Source organism: Podarcis vaucheri (assembly GCF_965113315.1).
Source record: "Podarcis vaucheri genome assembly, chromosome: 7".
Classification (NCBI taxonomy): Eukaryota; Metazoa; Chordata; class Lepidosauria; order Squamata; family Lacertidae; genus Podarcis; species Podarcis vaucheri.
The window spans coordinates 18732757-18747091 of record NC_138765.1 but is presented as its reverse complement, the minus strand read 5'-3'; the positions used below and the strand labels follow the sequence as shown (position 1 = coordinate 18747091).

Below are 14335 nucleotides of genomic sequence, written 5' to 3'. Positions count from 1 at the left end.
AATGTGGAAAAAAGGAAAACATCTAAGCTCAAAGCAAACCAGAAGGGAAACTCAATTGACCCTAAGAAACCCCTCTTAAAGGGGAAGTACCACAGGAATAAAGAGAAGAAGCCCAAGAACGTAAAAATGGGAAGGAAGACAAAGCTCCCATCCCGAAGAAAGAAAATGAACCTCACAAGACTATTTAAGCTATTAGAAAATTCAAATCCAATGAACCCAGCTAACCCACTCCTGCCACCCCTTGATAAAAGTCGAAGCCCAAGCCCAAATAAAAACCTCCATAAGGCTGGGCTTTTAAATTCAACAGAGGAACTTCATAAGGCTAGGCTTCATAATTCAACAGAGCAACTAACGCTCCTGAATGGAACTGCGGGAAAATCAAGAGAAAACCTGATCCCCAAGCAAGAAACTACTCCTAAAACAACATACTCTCGCAGAAATCTAATTTTAAATAAACAAAAACTCATCATCCTACCTGTATATATGCACAAAGATCTCCTTTCTCCAGCACAACAGAGAATTTATATTCTCAAGAAAACTGAATTAGCCATTAGAGGGTTCGTCCCAGCAGAAAACATCATTAATGTTAAATTTCTGCCATCAGACAAGGACCTAAATAGAGTTGTGGTAACATTCAGAGACTGGCACACAACCAAACTAGTTTCAGACAATAAGGACAAGCTACAAAGGGTTGGATTGCAGGTAACTCGCCTATTTGAAGTGTCCGGTACTCCCACCCCTCTCATCAAAACAATCAAGACTGATAAGATAAAAATAAAGCCGACAATGTCTATGACGGACGAGAACTGTAAGATGCTTCAACTAGAGGCAGACAAAGCCTCAAACCAGCTGGCTAAAAGATCAAAAACCCTATCCCCAAACCAAGTATCAAATGAAAGCTCCAACATTGAGAAGGAAAACCGCTTCATAGCAACTATTGAACAAATACATAAAGCTCAGGACGTACTAATTGAAAGATTAGCATCCATAAGGAAATCTATTACACTCCTAGCCACACCCACCACCAGGGAATTTAACTATGCAACCTATACCACAAAACCTTTATCCAACAGTGAGTGGATACTAAGGCTATTCCTATCGCCAGAGGAACTCGGTCCTACGGAACCATCTATAACAAAGAAAACAATAACACATCAAGCTGAAATAGCGGTACCACCAGGCAAGAACGGTTCAATCTTTGTGGACAACCTAGGAGCCCTAGACACCATTTACTCGGACTGAAATAAGGTCACGGGGAAAGAACGCCCCTCTGGGACACTAAAATATGTCCAAGTTCACACCGTGCCAAAATGCCCCAATACACACCCCAAAATGGACATAATGAATGATAAATCCCAAATTGGATATAAACCCAAGTTTGATTGTCCCTTGAGATGTCTGACAACCAAAAATCACAAGCTGACCACCTGTACGTGGAACATCGCAGGGTGGGGAGCTAAAAGCAAAGATCCCAATCTAATGGACTTCCTCACTAAATTTGATATCCTGTTCATCCAGGAAACCTGGTTGATAGACGAGCTCTACCTGGATAATTACCACTCGTGTATTAAAAGAGCAACACCTAGTCAAAGAGGGGGCAGACCCAAAGGAGGCTTAGCCTTACTGTTCTCAACGCAGATACAAGCTAATATTATCCAATTACCCTCCAATGATGAATGGTCTGTAGCAGCAGTTTTAGATTTCGAACAAAGCAAACTGCTATGCATAAACTTATACTTACCTACATGTCGTCGGCAGGCACAAGTAGAACAACTATGGAAAGAAGTGGAAGCCCACGTGGTACAATGGAGGAGACAACACCCGTCAGCCATGATATTACTAGCTGGTGACCTAAACACAAGAGTGGGCCCTAATGACAACGCCCTATATGCACATTTTCACCAATGGCCTCCAGAAATGGAAACTATCCCACCCCTAATGATAAGATCATCCTACGATAAGACATGCAACATCAGAGGACTACATTTAGCACACATGGCCTACAGACAGAATCTATACTTACTGAATGGGGCTACACAAGGAGATTATCTGCATCCAAGAGTATTAAAAGAACTGGCAGATGTGATCTCAGAACCACTGGCAGTCATCTTTGAGAATTCCTGGAGAACAGGCGAAGTCCCGGCAGACTGGAGGAGGGCAAATGTTGTCCCTATTTTCAAAAAGGGGGAAAGAGAGGACCCAAATAATTACCGCCCAGTCAGTCTGACATCAATACCAGGGAAGATTCTGGAGCAGATCATTAAGCAAACAGTCTGTGAGCACCTAGAAAGGAATGCTGTGATCACCAATAGTCAGCATGGATTTCTGAAAAATAAGTCATGTCAGACTAACCTGATCTTGTTTTTTGACAGAATTACAAGCCTGGTAGATGAAGGGAACGCAGTGGACGTAGCCTACCTTGATTTCAGCAAGGCATTTGACAAGGTGCCCCATGATATTCTTGTAAAGAAGCTGGTAAAATGCGGTCTTGACTATGCTACCACTCAGTGGATTTGTAACTGGCTGACTGACCGAACCCAAAGGGTGCTCATCAATGGTTCCTCTTCATCCTGGAGAAGAGTGACTAGCGGGGTGCCACAGGGTTCTGTCTTGGGCCCGGTCTTATTCAACATCTTTATCAACGACTTGGATGATGGACTCAAGGGCATCCTGATCAAATTTGCAGATGACACCAAACTGGGAGGGGTGGCTAACACCCCAGAGGACAGGATCACACTTCAAAACGACCTTGACAGATTAGAGAACTGGGCCAAAACAAACAAGATGAATTTTAACAGGGAGAAATGTAAAGTATTGCACTTGGGCAAAAAAAAAAAAATGAGAGGCACAAATACAAGATGGGGGACACCTGGCTTGAGAGCAGTACATGTGAAAAGGATCTAGGAGTCTTGGCTGACCACAAACTTGACATGAGCCAACAGTGTGACACGGCAGCTAAAAAAGCCAATGCAATTCTGGGCTGCATCAATAGGAGTATAGCATCTAGATCAAGGGAAGTAATAGTGCCACTGTATTCTGCTCTGGTCAGACCTCACCTAGAGTACTGTGTCCAGTTCTGGGCACCACAATTCAAGAAGGACACTGACAAACTGGAACGTGTCCAGAGGAGGGCAACCAAAATGGTCAAGGGCCTGGAAACGATGCCTTATGAGGAACGGCTAAGGGAGCTGGGCATGTTTAGCCTGGAGAAGAGGAGGTTAAGGGGTGATATGATAGCCATGTTCAAATATTTAAAGGAAGTCACATAGAGGAGGGAGAAAGGTTGTTTTCTGCTGCTCCAGAGAAGCGGACACGGAGCAATGGATCCAAACTACAAGAAAGAAGATTCCACCTAAACATTAGGAAGAACTTCCTGACAGTAAGAGCTGTTCGACAGTGGAATTTGCTGCCAAGGAGTGTGGTGGAGTCTCCTACTTTGGAGGTCTTTAAGCAGAGGCTTGACAACCATATGTCAGGAGTGCTCTGATGGTGTTTCCTGCTTGGCAGGGGGTTGGACTCGATGGCCCTTGTGGTCTCTTCCAACTCTATGATTCTATGATTCTATGATCCTGGTCAATACACATATTGGTCAGGACACAAACTGTCAACGATAGATTATTGCATTGTTTCCCAGGACCTGATCCCTAGGATATCAAAATTCACCATTACAGCAAGAGCTGAAAGTGATCATCTACCTTTATCCCTCGTGTGTGATTTACCCTTTGATCTGCCCAAACCACAACACAGATATCAATCAGATCTAACACCCGGAACAGGCCTCATGAAAATCAGATGGAACGGACAAGTGAGCGAGCAGATATCTAACTGGTACAAAACTGAGGAGAGCTACCGTCTCTCAAAAGCAATTATGGAAGGGTGCTTAGAAATAGAGGAGAGCGCCCCGAACATGATGACAACATATGAAATGCTCATACAAAAATTTCAAGAGTTTGTTGTAAAACCGAATTCCAAGTCTCCTCACCGTCGGAAAACTTCCAGGGAGTGGTTCGATCATGAGTGTATTACCTCCAAGAAATCATTGATCCACTCCTTCATCTGCCACAAGGATAATCCAACAGAGGATAACAGACAAAAGATGCTTGAAGCCAAAAGAAGTTACAAAAAACTTCTGACACAAAAGAAAAGATACACAATGAAGCTATTATGGCAGCAACTGATAGAGGCCTCCAAATCAAGTAACCCATCATTATTCTGGAGAATCGTAGCTGTACAGCCAGACAGGGGCCTATCACAACTATCCTGCTGCATACCAATGAAAGCCTGGGAAACGCACTTCCATAATCTTTACGAGGAATCCAGCGCTGAGTCCTATGTCTTAGATATACCGGATGATCAGATACAGCCATGGCCAGCAGTCTCATTAACAGAGACCCGTCTGCTGATTGACCAAGTAAAGAACGGGAAAGCCCCCGGAATTGACTGTATACCAGCGGAACTATTCAAAACCAATGTGAACTGGTGGGCCCCCTTGCTAGCCTCTTTGTTCACATATATAGATAGAACTGCACAGATCCCATACGACTGGGGGACTTCCATCATTATTCCCATCTACAAAAAAGGCTCGAGGGACGATCCTCCAACTATAGACCTATAAGCCTCCTGAATATAATAAGTAAATTATACGCTAAACACCTCAGCGAGAAACTGTGCGAATGGATAGAAAGAGCGAGGATTCTTGATGATGCACAGGCAGGATTTAGACAAGGGAGATCCACAATGGATCACTGCCTGATCTTACAGCACCTAGCTGAGAAATACATGTCGCACCACAATCACCACCTATTCTCAGTATTTGTAGATTTTAAAGCAGCCTTTGACTCCATCCCAAGAACTCGACTCTGGGACAAACTCAATAAATCATCCATAGACCGACGTCTATTGCTACTAATATACTAACTGTACAACAACACACGACTTCGGATAAGATGCAGCCAAGAAGGTCAACTTTCTAATTTCATTAGAACAACAAAGGGAGTTAAACAAGGATGCATTCTGGCCCCCTTTTTGTTTAACATCTATATAAACTCCCTAATAGACCACCTACAAGGAGTGGATACACACGCCCCAAAATTAGCAGACAAAAAACTGCCTATCCTACTCTACGCAGACGATGCGGTTATACTGTCCCAGACTCAGATGGGCCTCAAAAGAGCTCTTAACAGCTTATCCCAATACTGTAGAGAAGAGAAACTAGCAGTGAACTACCAAAAAACAAAAATCATGGTTTTCTCTAACAAAAGGAAAACATACAGATGGAATTTAGACAATCAGGAGATTGAACAAGTGACATGCTTTAAATATCTAGGAGTGATATTCCAAGCATCAAGGAAGAAGACTGCCTACATAAACTACAGCTCCTTCACAGCACAAAAAAGTACAACAGCAATCCTAAGATTCCATCGTACAACGGGAGGAAATTTCATTCCGGCTACAATTAAATTATTCGTTGCAAAACCAACAGCACAAATCCTATATGGCGCACCACTCGTCTCCCTCTCTAATCTAGACCCATATGAGAAGATACAATCAGGTTTCCTTAGATCACTCCTGCAAACACCTAAATGCGTCCCAAACGCCGCCCTACGACTGGAAGCGGGCTTATACAGCATCAAAGCCAAAGTATGGATAAGAACCTTATGCACTTGGCTAAGACTTAACAACTTGACGGTTGGACTACTTTCCCTGATGCTTCTTGACAAATTCCAATCTAGCTGGTTGAAGGGCATTCTCAGAAAACTGGCCACATATGGTCTCCCCAGAGTATTTATTAAGTTTAGAAAGGGGAAGGGCCAAGAACATAATCAAAGAAAGACTCAGGGACATTGAAACCCAAAATGACTTTAACCAACTTCCGATAACTTATAAACTTCTATACAATTCCCAAAGGCCCCATCTAGCAAACTATCTCAAAGTTTTAGACAACGCTAAACACCAATGGGCATTTTCCAGGGCCCGGTTTAACGCTCTCCCTTCAGCTCTTCTAGAGGGAAGATACAATAAAATACCGATCGAACAAAGATTATGTCCCTATAACAGCAATGAAATCTAATCCATTGGGCATGTCATCTTATACTGCCCATTATATCGAGACTCAAGAAAAGAGCTGATCGAACCAATTCTGAGGAAAATACCTCGTAGTACAGACGACACCTATATCAGACACCTCTTAGCTGACAAAGAGCCCGAAATTAAGAGGTCCGTGGCAAAGTACTGTTACATCGCAACAAGAATAAGACGAGCAATGATGTCTACAAAGGAGCTCAAACTGTAAACTTCGAAGAAAGGTTAATAAACAGTAGCGACTTCTGAATTGAATTTTAAAAACTTAAAACTCGAAACCTGGTCATAAATATAAGCACCAGTTCTGAGAATTGGCCATATTTTTACTGCTACCTGTAGCACAATACTACTCTTAATGTCATATTTTATAAATTGCTTCCTGGTCATTGACCGTATTAAAGATATTTGAATTTTACAGTTCCCATTATCCCTGACCACTGGTCCTGCTAGCCTGATGGGACCTGTAGTCCAAAAACAGTGGGAGACCCAAGTTTGGGAAACCCTGCTCTAGATGTTCCTTGACTGCAACCCCTGTTGTCCTTGATCATTCACTATGCTGGTTTGGAGCTAGGAATGGAATAATTTGTCTAGTTCCATGTCTCACTTTGCCAGTCTTATGTTGAGTTGTCCAGTTCTTTTGGCACCAGTTGGCGGCTTCTTCTTCTTCTTCTTCTTCTTCTTCTTCTTCTTCTTCTTCTTCTTCTTGTCCTTGTGAAAATGTGTCAGCAATTTAGAGTGCATTCCTCCTTTTGTGCGCCATGTGGCCTAATGCACATTTTGGCAAGGAGTCTCCTTTAATGCTTTCACATCCACATTCAGTTGGAGAACTGCATTGCAACATTTGGGGAAATAAGAATTTGAAGGACAGTTGCATTTCGATTTGCATATTGTTTAAGAAAGTGCGAAATTGGCAGTACTCAGTTTCTCTCCCATCCTTGCCTGGGGATCCTCCAGTGCTTGTTCCTTGCTGGCTTGGGCCAGCAGCTGTCACACTTTGCCATCTTCTCTCAATTCCTCCCAGGAGGCATGACTGCGATGTGCAAAGAGGCAGCCAGCCCAGGCCATGCAATCCCACCGCCTTTCTACATGCCAGATCTACTCAACTGATACATGCTGGTGGAATTCTTTTGAGTATGTAGCCAATAGATGGCAGGCAGAGCAGCAAGTGATGCTGGAGGAAAAGCTTCCATATATATATTCCATGCAGAGGAATATAGGAAATTGCCTTTTCCTGCATCGTATTGTTGTTCCAGCAAGACCAATATTGTCTACACAGACTGGCAACTGCTCTGCAGTGAATCAGACAAGGCGCATTCCCAGCCCTATGGTGAAATGCTGGGGACTGAACCTAGGACTTTCTCTATGCCAAGCAGATGTTCTGCCAGTGATCTAGGATTCTTCTCTGAAGTGTGTCCTATGCTCCTTAAGTTAGCCTGCTGCCTTCAAGTACAGTGGTACCTCTGGCTGCGAACAGGATCCATTCCGGAGCCCCATTCGCAACCTGAAAGGAACGCAACCCGCGTCTATGCATTCCAAAATAAATTTAAGTAGCAGAAAACCAGGATGTGGGGCACCATTGCTAGTGAAATACCACCTCCATGGAAGAAAATAATTTGCTACATCCCAGGTGTTGGGACAGAAAAGACCCTGTGGGACATTGCCCCCAAGTCACAAAATCATTCCATGCAGATTTTTGTAAGTGATTTCCCATAACAATAGAAGGGGAAGATGCCTGAGAATCTAACCCTGCTTACATCCTGTTTGACTAACCTATCTTCTGAGACTTCTGCTTTTCTGGTTCCTATTATCTAATTCCCTTCTAAGTTTAGCGAAATTCTCCCAGAGGTTCAGCACCACAGACAGAAAGGCAGAAGCAACAAGGAGGTTCCTCGCTCGCTGCTTCAAGTTGAATCGGAGAGGTGAGGAGAGAAAAGGGAATTCTGAGTCTGTCTAGAGGTATGTCTGCTAAGCCATAAACTGAACCTGAATCAAAGGCTGCATACACACTACACATTTAAAGCACCCCCAATAGTATCCCAGGAAAGGTCATTTTTTTAAAGCTGCTCTCAATAGTAGCTCTGTGAGGGGTAAGCTATCATTCTGAGGATTCACAGTTCACAAGAAGAGGTTTAGTAAGCCGATGTTTGGGAGGTTCTTTTGAGGGTTGGTGAGCAGAGCCAACCCTACTATTGGGCAGGGTGAGGGAGCTGCTTCAGGCAGAAAGCTGATTTAAGGTGTTGTGTCAAAATAATTTGACTGGCCTTTAATACTATGCACCTTGTTTTTTTGTTTTGTTTTTGGTGTGTGTGTGTGTGTGTGTGTGTGTGTGTGTGTGCCAGTTCCTGCTCCACCTCAAATATCAAAATGTCTTGGGCTTGCCCTGGTGTTAAAGGCAGCTTTCTTTCTGTATCTCTTTTTCTCTCTCTCCCACTCTCAGAGAAAGGAGCAAAAGAGGCTGTTTTCCCCAAGGGCAACTATTGCAGAACAAAACTCAGGCAAAAATGGGAAGGTTCTGGGAGGGGTAGTTCTCCTGTTTCTTGCATTTATTCTGCAGGTGCAGCTATATTCAGCAAGGGGTTCATCCATGGTTTTTGCGCTGTGTTTCTAGGCTCAGGTCTTTGCTTTCAAGCTCCCTGCCGGAGCACTCCCCCTAGTTTCTCTCAGTGTCTCATTTCCCCGAGTCTTTAGTTCTCCACATGTCCACATCAGTGAGGGCTCATCCTCCCCCGCAAGCTGCTATTTGCCTCACAAGGGTGGCAAATAGCAACCTGAGATGAGAAATTTCACCTGTGGAAACAACATGGAACTATCAAAGGGAGGGGCGGCAATTGGGTCCTCCTTTCTCTTCAGTCTTCTCCTTCTTCTCCATTCATTGCTGCCCAACAAACACACACAAACAGATGCACTTGGCTCCTTAGCTCAGATTCCACAGTGGCCCTCTCACCAGGGTGCGAGCTTCCTTTGCGTTCCTGTGTGAGATACCTCAGGAGCATGACTCTTTTGATGCCTGTGGAAAGTGACTGGCTCCACCCTGTGTGTTTGTGATTGTGTGTGTGTACCAGTATGGAGACTCCCTCAGCTCTCCCACACTCCCTCATGGACAAGCTTCCTGGGCTCATATGCCAGCAGTGGGCAGGGTCAGAGTGGGTGGAGCAACTGACAAAATTCTTACCTCTGTACAGCAAAAGAAACAGAGGTTTCTATAGCCACTAGCATTCCATGCACATTTCTCCCCAGTCCAGGAAAGCAATAGGGCATTCTCACCATCCGGGGGCACATTCCAGGCAAGCCAATTCTCAAGAAGGATGAGAAGTGAAAAGGTGTGTAGCCTAGTAAGAATTTCAAGGGCCAGATACAGAGGACTGGAGGGCCACATTTGGCCCCCTCCCCCCATGGCTTGAGGTTTCCAACCCCTTGGCTAATTTAACCCTGCATTATAAACAGGAAAAGTGAAGCTGCGGCTAGTGGCCCTTATGACCCTGGCATCTGAATTCACGGTAGATGGTCGAATTCGAATCGGAGACTTTGTGGTGAATGCTGCTTGCATATTTTTATTCTTCCAGAATCTATGAGTTACATGTACACTCCCTGCTTCAGTCAGCACTGCTCACTTAGTGCCCCATGCTCCTCTTCTCTTATTTCTTTGCCCCAGAGCTCCATCCTCAGAAAGAAGCCTCCAGTTCAGAAAAGATGCCAAAGGGCAGAAGGACCAGACGACTCATAAGCCTCACCTGGGAGGTGAAGAACCCAGCCTCATCCATGGCGACGGTGACACTGTTGATTCTTGCCTTTCTCTGCAAAGGTAGATATGGTGGCTGGGGAACCTGCAGCCAGCACGGCCAACCCCCAACTTTTGAAGGGTCACATACTATCCATCCCTGGAGTGCAGAAATGAGAAAATTTGCTCTTCTGAGTGCTATGTCCCAAGAGGGAAGGGCCATGGCTCAGTGGAGGAGAACGTCCTTTTGGAAACTGACAGTTTTTTAATGAAAGGGATGGTGCTGCGCTGTTTTCATTGTAATAATATGTATGTTTCAAGTGTATGTGTATAGTTTTGATTTTACGATGTTTAATCATTTTTAGTGACTATTTTCCCCTCAGCTGTTTATACAGTCATACCTCGGGTTACAGACGCTTCAGGTTGCATTTTTTTGGGTTACAGACCCGCCAAAACCTGGAAGTACCGGAACGGGTTACTTCTGGGTTTCAGCTGTTGCGCATGAGCAGAGGCGCCGAATTGAAACCCGCGTGTGCAGGTTGTGAACATGCATCCCGCACAGATCACGTTCGCAACCCGAGAATCCACTGTATTTTTATCTGTAAGCCACCTAGAGTCCCTGTGAGGCAAAAAAGGTGTATAAATAAACAGCAACAACAACAACAAACAACAACAACAGCAACTTGTATGCAAAAAGATCCAGGTTTAACCTCCAGCATCTCCCGAAAGGGCTGGCAGAGGTTCCTGTCTGGGACCCTGGAAAGCCACCACCCATCGGAGTAAAACTAGATGGACCAGTGGATGGACTCAGCATAAGGCAGCTTCTGATCAGGTCCAGGTTTTGGGTGGTCCTTGATCAAGACACCCTCCACACATGCCCCTTCCTCACAGAGTCTCCCTCCTCACTGCAGGAGCTCCAGAGGGTTCTTATCATTGAGTCCCCACTGGGATAAGGGCTCTTGACAGACACCCAACCATGCCACCTCTTGAGGCCAGCCCTGCTTCCCATGTTCCTCCTAGGTTTTGCTCACTTCGTGGTTTATTTTAAGAGTGAAGAATCTGAAAACTTGGAAATGATGAGTCCTGAGTACAAATAGCAGGAAGAGTTCCAGCATGAGGCCTAAGGAGCACCAGAATATCCCTGGGTTCAGGGTCCTTGGTCAGGGGGCTTGAGAGCACCTTCTGACTGAGAGTGTGTGTGGCAGCTGCTAGACACTCACACCCGAATGTCCTCCTCCTTCTTGCCCTGGCCTGGGAAACACTTCCCCCTGAGGTCCTGCTACTGTGGTGGGTGGGTGGGAAGTCCTGGGACTGGAGACCCACCACAATCCCCAGGCGCCGCTGCTCCAGACAACCCTTGGTGTTTTGGTGCTGTTGACTGTGCAGAATGTTCTTCTCGAGGTGTGCAGTATGCTGGCAAGAGGGTCAGCTGCAAAAGTGGTCTTTGCTAAGCATCAGCCCACAAACCAGTGAACTCCTTCCTTCTTTCCGTTGGCAGGTCTGCGGAGTCAGCTCCCAGGATATGATCTTAAAGCACTAAAGGCTGTCACCGTGCAGAGAGGTCTCTGCGTTCACATTCCCTGCAACTTCACTTATCCCACTTATGAGGATCGGTATCCTGGGGAATTAGACGTCTACTGGATTAAGGACGATAGCTCTGGGTCCTATATTGGCAACATCTGGCACTCAAATATTGGTAGTGTTGTTGCCAGTAGTGACAAGGATGAAAGAATTGCCTCATTTGCTGGGAATCGTTTCCAGTTGACTGGAAATCCATCAGAAGGTGACTGTTCCTTTAGCATCAATGATGTTAAGTTTGAGGATGGAGGGCAGTACTATTTTCGAATTGAGAAAGGAACCTTAAAATTCGGCTATTTTCGTTATATTTTACCTCGTGTTTCTGTGACAGGTAAGAGGTTTCCTACTTCTTTATTTGCTTCCTCATTCCCTGTTTTGTGCTCTTTCATGCTGTAAAGGGGGGAAAGGCTCTGCCTACAAATATGCCTTGACCTCTGGACATTATGCTGATGCCAAAGGGACAGGAGGTACAAGTGCTCCATGCTTCCCGTTCCTCTCCATTGTTGTAACGTCAAAATTAGATCATTTGCATCTCCAAATGTCTGAATACTTTACACAGCTCACTAGAGGGAAGAACTCTCTCATGGATTCTGTGCTGACAGTCTTGAGAAAGAGGAAACTGGAGGCATTTTCTCCTTCACTTCCAGCTGCATCCCATCACCTGCTTCTTCTCCTTCCCCCAGCATCTCTCCACAGCTTCCTCAGTGGCAGGAGAAGCAGAGAGGTATTCTCTTGCCACCTTTGAAATCAGCCTCAGTGCAAATCTGGAACATTGTCCTAATCCACTGCACCCTGAATTCTAGGACCAGAGGGTGCTTTGGGTGGGGGACATTACTTTCATTCATGGACCTCATTCCAGGGCCACATGCAAGTGGTGGGCAGGGCCAGAGGCACACATGGACGGAGCCTCAAGCAAATGTGGGCAAAGCAACAGGCGTGCCTCTTATCTTGTCCAGGCCTCAAACTCAGGTCACTTTCCCATAGCTGACTGGTTTTAAGGTGAGTGCACAGTGGGTTGAGGCACAGGGCTAAAATTAGGGGCACTTTGCTCCTCCCCTGTTTCTCCTGCTGCTGTTCTGCACAGAGCTAAGCCTTGATTTGGCTTAGCATGGAGGTGGAGAACCTTCCCCTTGCTGGTGTGGGGCAGGTGGTTTTACAGGAGATTAAGCCTCAGCTTAATGTCTGAGCCCCAAACAAACCATGCGCAGTTAGCTAAAAAGAAAGCCTATGCTACGGCTCATGGTTTCTTTTGGAGAGAAACAAATCATGAACCTGAGTTTAGATCAATGGTTCCCAATTAGGGGTCCGTGGAATACACACAGGGCCTCTGCAGCCCCATCCCTTGCCTTCTCCCCAACTCATTTTTTTGTCATTGTTGCATGGTATTTCACAAATTTTATGGTCTGTTTTAGCACTCTGCAATTTTTCAATATATTGGTTAAAATTGGTTTTGAAATCACACCGCGATAACGATTTCAACCCAGCAATACGCAGCAGTATATCACTCCTCGCTCAAGGAAGAGCAGGGCAGCTGATTTCAAGGCACCACCAAAATTGCACGATGATCTCAGCTGATCTGAGCTGCCTTCCCTCACACCGAGGGAGACCAGGGCAGCCAACCACTGCCTTCTCCTCTCACTGATGGAGAACAGGGCAGCTGACTGCTCTCACTTCAAGGAATTGTGGCACTACCTTCCCCTGGCACTGACTCGGAGCAGCTTTTCTTAGTCAGCAGGAAAGCAGCAGCCACAGTGGATGTGCTTCTTTGCTGGCTGCCCCCCTGATTGTGGCTTGATGCACCCCCACCCCTCCCACTCAAACCATGCAGTGGGGGTGACTCCACTTCCTCTCCTCCCCCCAGCCATCCAGGCTCTGTGGCTGCTCCTTCCCTCATCCCCATGCCCAATCTCCAATTTCAGACATCGTGATATATCAGAACATTGTGATGTTTAGCTGCTGGTATATCAAGATGTTAAAAAACCAGATATCTCTCAGCCCTAGTCTGTTTGTTTAGTATACCTAAAATCCTTTGCTTATTAGAGGCTACACCACATTTTGTTCAAAAAATTGCTTTGTAGAGGTAACTACCACAGAGCTATCAAAATGTTCAAAAGTAGGGGGACTGTGGCTTGGCTTTTGAAAAATAGGGGGTCCTTAGTAATTAGCTAATTGGGAACCACTGGTTTAGATTAACATTCTGCCAAACCATGGCTTAGCTCCTGGCAACATGGCAGGAGCAAAACACCTTTGATTTGGGTCTCCTGCACCAACACAGTGTGCATTCACCTTCAAACAATAGTTCATCTAGGGCTAAGGTGATATGCAAGCCAGGCTTGTGTCGGCTACATGGCATTCAGGTACATGTCAGCTGTTTCTACATGGTCATCCACCTCTTTCCATCCAGGCAAGCTAGACTCATTATCACAGCTCAACAACCCATTCCTGGAAGAAGGTGTGTGCATGGACGGGGTGGGGAGTGTGGACAGGGGAGTTCTGGATTTGTTCCATGTCTCCTAGGTGGAATCTACACACATATAAAAAAACGCTGAGGAATTTTTTTTTTTAATCCACTGAATTTGCCATGGCTCACCATCACCATCTAGTGTCACATTTGTATATTGCACTTTGCAACACACTTGAAACGTTTTATTTGCAACAGTATAGCTGAGCCCCTAGAAATTGCCCTCTCCAAGCTCTTCACTCCACGGCAAAAGATATGCAGGCCTGCTTCCTATTCCCCTGTATGCAAGTGAGCAGTTTGGGTGGGTGGCCATTTGCTTCAGAAAAAATAGGGTTAAGTGACCCCTCCTCAGCCTATGCTCCTCTTTTGATGAAAGACAGATCCCTCCTGTGGCTGCTGCAGTCAATGTGTCATTTTCCCCCTCTTCCTGTGTCTCCCAAATCACATCTGGCTTCATTCTCCAATTTCAGGATCCTGAGTATCAAACATCATGTTCA

General features: G+C 45.4%; 1 protein-coding gene across 1 annotated transcript in view; it reads left to right on the top strand.

Moving 5' to 3' along the window:
• Nucleotides 1-786: 786 nt before the first annotated feature.
• The window catches only part of LOC309537647 (sialic acid-binding Ig-like lectin 16), a gene marked incomplete at its 5' end in the record, with an annotated part of 62425 nt that continues 48876 nt past the window's right edge, over nt 787-14335 (top strand). The window contains 4 exons of the mRNA XM_082232539.1: nt 787-808; nt 7911-8000; nt 9734-9883; nt 11298-11708. Of these exons, the coding sequence (XP_082088665.1) occupies nt 787-808; nt 7911-8000; nt 9734-9883; nt 11298-11708 (673 nt within the window). The remainder of the gene's footprint in view (nt 809-7910; nt 8001-9733; nt 9884-11297; nt 11709-14335) is intronic.